Source organism: Cnephaeus nilssonii (genome assembly GCF_951640355.1).
Source record: "Cnephaeus nilssonii genome assembly, chromosome: 11".
Classification (NCBI taxonomy): Eukaryota; Metazoa; Chordata; class Mammalia; order Chiroptera; family Vespertilionidae; genus Cnephaeus; species Cnephaeus nilssonii.
Window position 1 is genome coordinate 18,383,518 of NC_137082.1, and position 9,365 is coordinate 18,392,882.

At 49.3% G+C, this 9,365-nt stretch overlaps 1 protein-coding gene across 1 annotated transcript in view; it reads right to left on the bottom strand.

The window, feature by feature from the left end:
• Positions 1 to 8,204, bottom strand: part of DSTN (destrin, actin depolymerizing factor) — a 53,440-nt gene extending 45,236 nt beyond the window's left edge. Inside the window, exon 1 of the mRNA XM_079783513.1 lies at positions 7,739 to 8,204. Coding sequence (XP_079639639.1) covers positions 7,739 to 7,741 — 3 coding nt within the window. The 5' untranslated portion in view covers positions 7,742 to 8,204. The remainder of the gene's footprint in view (positions 1 to 7,738) is intronic.
• Positions 8,205 to 9,365: the final 1,161 nt, after the last annotated feature.

The window sequence follows — 9,365 nt, forward strand, 5'->3', positions numbered from 1 at the left end:
AATGCATATACTCCTAGGCTAGATGAAGTTTTCTTTGGTTAAATAAAAATGAAAGAACAATTCATCTATGGTCTGATTTCCCTGTGCTCTCACTGTTCATAGTTATTTTTGTTTTGCTTGTTTTTTCAATAGACTATTTTTCAGAGACCTTTTAGGTTCACAATAAAATTGAGCAGAAAGTACAGAGAGTTCCTATATATCCCTTATAGGGTTTTGTTGTTGTTTGTTTTTAACATTTTGCTAGATTAACTGCCTAGGGGAAAAAAAGTTGTAAGTATAAAGCAAAGGATGTTAACATCCATGGCCCTTGGCAAAAATGGAACTCTATCCTGGATCCCTCTGCATTCTGCTGCTACCAGGACCTGACAATGGCAGGTATCTAGAATTAAGAGAGAGTACTGAACTTTCCCTACTTAGCTTGAAGCTTGCAAAGAAACTAGGTGCCAGAGGAGAGGAATATTAGTCCTCTGTATGTGGTTCTGGTCTTGACAATCACTTTCTTGTCGATTTTCTTTTAAGTCTGGGTTTACTTGATGGCTCCACAAATTAGCTTAGATGAAGACATGACAAGTATTTACACATGTCAAGTTCACTGATGAGCATGCATGCAAAAAATAAGTTGCAATGAAAAGATACTCAACTCTTACTAATCAGAGAAATACAAATTAAAGAATGAGAAAACATTTCACACCCATCAGATTGGCAAAGGTTGAAGCAAGTAGTGAAAAGAAATGGAGAAATAGGCTCCTAAATATAGATGATAGGATAGATACAAACTAAAACCGCTGATGGTAGATTAAAAAATACATATGCATGGTCTTCAAACCAGGGCTTCTACTTCTGGATATAAACCAAGAAGATATTCACTAGGGCTAGAGAAGCAATATATAGTAATATATAAAAATGGAGCCTGGCTAGCATGGCTCAGTGATTGAGCATCAACCTATGATCCAGGGAGTCACAGTTCGATTCCTGGTCTGGGCACAGGCCCAGGACTTGATCCCCAGTGAGGGGCATGCAAGGGACAGCCAATCAATGATTCTTTCTCATCATTGATGTTTCTATCTCTCTCTTCCTCTCTGAAATCAATAAAAATATATTGGAAAAAAATGGAAACAATATATTGCAAAAAAAGATACAAGGGCAAAAAGTTGGGCAAATATCCATCAATAGGGCAATGGATAATCTTAATCCTATATAATAAAAGGCTAATATGCAAATAGACTGAACAGGGGAACAAACAAACAACGGAACAACTGGTCGCTATGACAGGCACTGACCACGAGGGGGCGTGCACAGAACATGGCAGGCATCAGCCGCAGCAGGATGGTGGAGCAGGTGAGTGGGGGTGCCAGACCAAGGTGGGGCGACAGTTGCTGTCATCGGAGCAAGCCTCTGGTGGTTACTGAAAATTCTTTGCCCCTGTGCACCGCGGTCCCATCCGGTGCTTGCACCTGCTGCCGGCACTGGCCCCACTCGCACTCACTGCTGGCGCCAGAGCCACCGCTCACACCCACTGCCAGCACTGGCCCCACTCGCACCGCTACTGGCGCCGTGCAAGCTGCAGCAGTGGGAGCGGGGTTGCCAGCAGACAGGGGACCAGGGAGCGGGAGGGGCCAGGCAGGGATGCGGAGGATGGGCCAAGACCTGCCCCTGTGCCTCACAGCCCACAGTTCCTTTCAAGGTGCACAGATTCATGCACTGGGACCCTAGCCTACACTAATAAAAGAGAAACATGCAAATTGACCATCACGCCACTATACTCACAGCCAATCAGGAGCGAATATGCAATTTAGCCCAACAAAGATGGCAGCGGCCACGGAGCTGGAGCGAGCAAGAGGCTTGGGTTGCCCCCGGCAATGGAGGAAGCCAAGCTTCCCGCCGCCCTGACCAGCCCTGGCCTGCCCTGGCCTCTGCTCAAGGCTACAAAGTTTCAATTATAGAAGATAAATAAATCCCAGAAACCTGCTTCCAGCCGGCCCTGGCCTCCACTCAAGGAGGGGTTGGGAGCTTGGGTTGCCAGGAGCAACCCAGGCTTCAGCAGCCCTGGCCTCTGCTCAAGGCTACAAAGTTTCAATTATAGAAGATAAATAAATCCCAGATACCTGCTTCCAGCTGGCCCTGGCCTCCGCTCAAGGAGGTGCTGGAAAAAAAAAAAAAAGAAAAGATAAAAAGGAGGGGCTGGGAGCCTGGATCGCCACGGGGCACGGCCAGCCTGAAAACAGCCCTCGGCTCCTCACCCAGGCTGGCCACACTCCCATGGGGTGAGGGTCCCCACTCGGGGGGCTTGGCCAGCCTGCAAACAGCCATCAGTCCCTCACCCCATCAGTGAGGGTCAGTTGGAGGTGATCAGGATAGCAGGGGGGGGGAGGGAGGGAGCAGTTTGAAGTGAGCAGGCCAGTGGGGAGGTTAGCTGGGGGCGAGCAGGCCAGCAGGGGGGGCAGTTGAGGGTGAGCAAGCTGGCAGAGGCTGTTGGGGGGGAGCACACTGGCCGGGGGGGGGCAGCTGGGGGTGATCAGGCTGGTGGGGGGGCATTTGGGGGCGATCAGGCCGGCAACGGGGAGCAGTTGGGGGTGAGCAGGCCAGCAGGCAGAGTGGTTAGGGGGCAATCAGGCAGGCAGGCAGGCGAGCTGTTAGGAGCCAGCAGTCCTGGATTGCAAGAGGGATGTCCGACTGCCGGTTTAGGCCCAATCCCTGTAGGACATCCTTCAAGGGGTCCCAGATTGTAGAGGCTGCAGGCCAGGCTGAGGAACACCCCTCCCCCGTGCACGAATTTCATGCACCAAGCCTCTAGTATAGTTATAAAATGCAAAGTATTCAGCTGTTAAAATAAAGAACCAGAGCCACAACTAAAATTAAAAATTCCCCCATCCCCCCAAAACTGACCAAGTTTAATTTTAAGTTGCAAGAGGATACACAAAGCATATGTATCATAAAATCAAAATATCTCTCTATATAAAGAGGTAATATGCTAATTGGTCCAAATGGAGTCACAGTAATGACCAATTTGCATATTGACAGACCAACAGGAGGATGTGTACACGCAGCAGGGGGCGGGTGGCCAGAGCCAAATTCCTGGGAGTCTGAGGAGAGTGCCTGACAGGAGCCTGGACTGCAAAGAAGGAAGAGGAAGCGGCCACAGGGAGCTCTTCCAATTCCTCTGCACAGACACCCTACCCCAGCCCCAACACCCCCAGGGGGACAGGGAGAAGACCCAGCCTCGGAGGTAGCTGCAGCCCACACCTTCAACTCCTGATCTCTTCCCCCACCACCCCTGCCAGGGGCGCCCACAACAATAGCACACGGGCGACCACCCGTCAGCGCCAAGGCACCTAGGGCCCGTGGCCTGCAGCTGCCAGGCACACTCCGCTGGGGCCAGGCACGCCTCTCCTCCCTACAACTCCAGACCCAGGTAACCCTTTCCCCCACCCCCACCCCCCCACCCCCCGACAGCAGCAACGCCATCTCCACAGCAGAAGCACGCTGAACCTGGCTGGGGGCACGGCTAAACCTGCCCTCCTAGCCTGCCTGACTCCGCCCTGCCCGGCCCCCACCCCACTCCAGGAGATTGGAGCCCCGCCCTGAGCAGATACAGCTGTGAAACAGCCAGTACAATAATGGCACCAAGTACAATAATGGCACCAAGCGGGAAGGTTTGACAGTTACTCCCCCTTCGGCCTCGACACCCCCCTAGCGCCCCCCTAAGGCCCTCCAGGGACGACCACCACTACAGGGCTGCTGGCCAGAACCCACCCCTCCGAGGCCTGCAGAACCATCTGCAAAGCTTCCATAGCTACAGTCCCAGGAAACAATCATGCCCTCCTCCCCTAATCAGCACCTGCTACCTGCAAGGGTACCCATGGGCTTAAAAATAACAATTCCTTCCCGTTTAGACATCACTTACTTGATGAAACATTTCTAGGTTTATTAACCCAGAACCTCCTCTTGACAACCCAGTGAGGTAGGTGGAGAAGAGATTACAATTCCCATGGGATATACATATGTATTCAGAAATGAAGCTCAGAGAGGAAAAGTGTCAAGCCCAGTGGTCCCCAAGGGGCAGCACACGCCCCACGGGGTGGTGGTGGCAATTTGATTTTAAGTGGGGTCAATTCGAGAATGAGTTAACAGTGAATTTTTTGCATCTCTTATGGTTCTAGGGGGCCTCATCTACAGCGTAACCCACATAATAAAAAGCTAATATGCAAATGACCAAATGGTGGAATGACCGGTCACTATGATGTGCACTGACCACTCAATGCAGGAGCTGCCCCCTGGTGGTCAGTGTGCTCCCACAGGGGGAGAGCCACTCAGCCAGAAGCCGGGCTCACGGCTGTCGAGCACAGCAGCAGTGGTGGCAATGCTAAGGATGTCCAACTGATGGCTTAGGCCCACTAAGCCATCAGTCGGACATCCCCCCAGGGCTCCGGACTGCGAGAGGGCGCAGGCCAGGCTGAGGGACTCCCCCCCCTAAGTGCACGAATTTTGTGCACTGGGCCTCTAGTATACATATAAAACAAATCAAGGCAATACAGCATATACTACTGCAGATACATACATATATAGCTAAAAGTATGGAAATGCCAATGAGAATGAAATACATTAATTTCAGGTGACTATGTTGAATTTTACCTGAGCCCTGTGCTCCTGGAAAGCAGTACCAGTTAAGAAATCCACTCCCATCATTTTGTGTTCTGGGGAACAAGTAACAAAAGGATTCTGCTCTTAAGACTCCCTGATTTACCTGCCTCAGGTCCCCCTTTTTTTTAGATGTTCCTCATTAATCGATGTCCTCCCAATTGCAATAGCCTAAAAAAGAAATCATTTCCTTAATTGGCTGGTACATTATATCTTTGACACTGGAGTGGTTATTTCTGGGATAAGAAGATGCATACTTAAATGTAACAGTAACAGAATCGTTTTTTTTTACAAAGGAACTTTTTATTCTATGTAGTTTTCTGCTTAAAATGTTTCTAAATTAATTTTTTAATTATTTTTGAAATTTGATGTGGAGTCAGAAGAGGTCACACAAGTCAATCCGTTAGTCAGTTTTCTGATATGTTAAATAGGCACATTAACACATGCCCAACCTATTCCACTAGGCTGTTACAAATAAAAGTGTTTTTGCTAATCATCAAGTGGTACAATACATTTGTAATTCAGTCTGAGCCAATTAGTTCGGTTTGGTAGAGCAGCATTCTGATTAGAATAAAGTTACGGATTAGATTATCATATAGACCTTTACTCTGTTTCAGGGGCAACACTACACTCTTACTTCAGAGAGAGCAATGTAGCTATACTGCAAATGAACACACTATCAGTTACAAGAGGAGCTAGGAAAGTCTATGTTATGTCTCATTCCATACCCAACACAAGAACTACTGAGCAGATAACCCAAAGAATTTGGTGGGTGGGCTGGTAATCAATCTTTATATGAGGAAACTGGCACACCCAGCACACATACGCAAAGTTTTGTTCGGAAAGTGTAGATGTGGTTCATGCGGAAGGTAGGCATCTTTTTTTTTTTCCTTTTATTGGCACTGTAAAGGGCGACTTTGAAAACATGAAATTTCATGGTAAAGTGCCCTGGGTTATCTTTTGAGTTGGTTTCAAATTGCTTTACTCCAAAGTGCTTCTGGAATACTTGGTGAGTACCAGGAAGTGATTTTGTTAATGTAGAACAAAACCATCAACAGTTAAAATTTAACTTAAACTAAAAAAATTGAACCCAGTATCTAGACAACAAATCTAAAAAAGATAAATACAGAGGTAAAATGCTAAAATCTGGGATAATAAAGGAACTTTCCATCTTCACAATATTCTATAATAGCTGGACTGAAGGGAAATGCTTTATTCTCATGAGGCTTACATACAAGAGTAACCAACTTTCTTTGCATATAAGGTCTTCTTTTGTTTTAAATTCATTAAATTTATTGGGGTGACACTGGTCAACATGAACAAATAGGTTCCAGGTGTGGGTTTCTGTTACAAGATCTGTATTTTGCACTTTGTGTCCACCACCTAAAGTCAAATCTTCTTCTGTCACCATATAAAGTCTTCTTAACCTCTCTACACCAAGAAGTTTGAAATGTATTTGAAATCACCCATCTTGTTTTGTGTTTCTCCTCCCCCCACCCCCCAAGAACCAGTAAATAAAACAGATTATTCATTTTATTTGAATTACAAAAATATGGAAGTAAAGCTTTAACTAAAGTTTAACTATTTAACTAAAGTTAAAATGCTTGGTCCTATGTTCAAACAAAATAAAGTTTGCAGTCTAGCAACTCAAAAACATAGAATGTCAAATTAGAAGACCCTAAAGCAGGTTTCAAAGCACTTTCATCAGAGCTGATGGTCTTAACATGTACTAGAACTCAAAACCCTTAGGTTAATATTGTCTTTAAGTATGAAGTAGTATATATATTTATAATCTTAAAGAGGTTAACAATCTTCAGTGCTGATCCTCTTTGTGATTTATAGAATTAAACCAAAGAAGAATCAGAAACTGAACAATATCAAATTCCCAATACATATCATACCCTCAGTCACCAAAAAACTACTGATTAATCTCATTTCCTTCCACTAATGAGACTATATGCACAGTCATGAAAGTTGCAATACCTTAAGAAAACCAAAATTATTATTCATTGAAAACATTTTGGATGCAAATAAGCTGGCACCAACTGCTTCCACGCAAACAGATGCAAAAACTGTAATATTTCTAGCAAAGTGTGGTAAGCCTTTGCCTGCAAATCACTGACCAAAAATGGTAATGGCGTGTGCAGGCTACAGAAAATGACAAAATGTTCTACTTGAGAATATTTAAGAATACTGTTTTACAGCACACACTGGAATTACAGCTTAGACGGGAAAATATGTAAATTAAGCCAAGTGTCCATATTCTGGGCATGTTTACTTTTTAGAGACTGGGATAATTTTACGGACTTTTTAAAAAGTTTAGATGATCATATAGACCTTCCTTTGTTTTGATTCGTGCCCCTGCGTCAGGCCCACACCTTGCATGCTGAGTTCTGAAGCACAGCCAAACTGTTTACAGGTAAAAGACACTTTCCGGCCGGACATGGAGAGGTCGGGCAGGCGAGGGTTAAAAGAGACACTTCCAAGCTTGACAAGCACAAGGAGCGCGCAGCAGGAAGCCGACGGCCAGAGACGGCCGAGAAAGCGGCTGCAGGGCCCCCCCGTTCTTCACCCAGCCAGGGTCCGGCTCAGAGTGATCACTGCGCCCTCCGGAGCTGTTCAATAAAGGCCTTATTTTCCTTATCGAGATGGACAGCCCTCACCGGCGCGTCTGAGCCGGGCTTTGGGGAAACGCGTCCCACAAGGCCGCTCCGGATTCCCACGCCCCCCACCCGGGGTTGGCGAACCCCACCCCCCAATCGATTTCGCCGAGGCGGGGAGAACTCGACTCCAACTGGTGGCACCGAGGCCAGGGCGGAGAAACCTCCGAGGCGACGCTCCGGGACGGCAGCCAAGCCGCAGCTGCGACCAACGCAGCGGCCGTGGAACCGCCCCGGGACGTGGGGCCCAGCGGGTCCGCGGGCGACAGACGCCCAAGACCCTCCCGCGGCGGGAGACGGCTGGGGGGCGCGGGTCCCTTCGGGGCGGGGGGGAGGGGGAAGGTAGGGGTCGGCGTTCGCCCCTCAGCCCGACCCCCGCGGCGCCAGAGCCTCGCCGTCCCCGCCGCGTCAGCTCACGCCTCGCGCTCCCTTCCACTCACCATCTTCGCCGAGGCGGTCGCAGGGACGCGGGGCAGGGAGGCGGCGGGCGCCGAGTGTGCGGAGCGGGCGCCGAGTGTCCTCACAGCAGCGGGGCCGAGCAACCCAGCGAGGCGGCGACGCAGGGCGCGAGCCTACTAGGGGGAGGGCGCGGGAGCGCGCCGCGGGCCCAAACACGGCTGCGCACGTCACGCGCTGCCCGCCGTTGCTACGCAACAGGAAGACCGGGTAACGCCCCGCCCGGGTGGTCTTCGGGACTGCACGCGGGAGGAGGTCTTCCTCACCTTCTGGAGGTTGGGGTCTAAGGGGAGTCGAGACGGGTCCTCTCTCCTCTGCTCGGGACGAGGAGGCGGAGCTTGGCCTGGCACCTGCGGGGCCGGTGGCCCTTCTCCCCCCCAAGAGGCGGGGCCACGTGGCGCCCCGCCCACTGTGAAGCTGTTGGCCTTACAAGGAAGTGGCTACCTGGCCAGGTGTGCGCCGCCGCTGGGGTGGGGCCTGGGAGGGGGACGAGGAGGGGAGGCGGGGCTGCGGAGAAGGAGTCGCGAGGCCAGGCGGGAGCTGAGGCGCGGGCGGTGGCGGAGGCGCGGGCGGTGGCGGAGGGGTACGCATCCCGCATATTTTACCTACTTTGGTGCGATTCCCGCCATCCTCCCCTGATTGGCCCAGCCCGGCACGTTGGGCCCTCGTCTAAGGAAAAAAAAATCTGCACATTTTTTCCTCCTTCCGGAGGCGACTGTGGCCATACCGAGTGCTCTGAGTCACCGCTAATTTCAGGTCTGGAAAAAACAGGGAGTGATTTATTTATCTTTGGGAACAGCCCGGGAAAGGAGGCGGGCGGTCCGCTGGGTGTAGCTGGGAAACGGCCGGCTGGTTTTGGGATGATGGCGCCAACCCCGCTGCCCCGTTTTGGGGGGTTTTAAATTGGGGATTGTGTTTTTTTTAATGGGCGGTTGCATCAGAAACACAGTTTTCAGACGACCCGAAGGAAACCCAACGTTTTTTTTCTGAGGGTGTTTTTGTGGGGAGTAAAGGGAACAGAGAGAATTTGAAACTCGATTGATGACTTAATTTTATTTTAGGTCGCATTTCAATGTAAGATTCTGAGAACATCACCACCTCTACCAAAACTGTGTTAATTCTCCAAATGTGAAGCTTTTGGACGGGATGGTCAGTGTACGTGTGTGTGTCTGGGTTTTTTTGTTTGTTTGTTTGTTATTTTTCTGGGCATTATCCAAAATCTAGATTGTAGGTGGATTTTGTTCTGACGATTCAGCATGGGAACTCATTTCATATTACTCTCATGTTTTTTGTTTTCTTTCCTTTTTTAAAAAAAAAATGTTTATTGATTTCAGAGAGGGAGAGAGAAACATCAATGCTGAGAGAGAATCATTGATTGGCTGCCTCTTGTGCCCCCACACGGGGGGGAACGAGCCCACAACCCAGGCATGTGCCCTGACCCAGGATCAAACCGTGACCTCCCGGTTCATAGATCCTGGCTCAGCCCCTGAGCCAGCCAGCCGGGGCTGTTTTGTTTTCTTTTTAAGAGAGGAAGCAAGTTGTGACAATTCTAAGCCTATACAATTTGCCACAAGATTTTTGGCAGGCGGAGCAGTGGTTCTCAACTTAAAG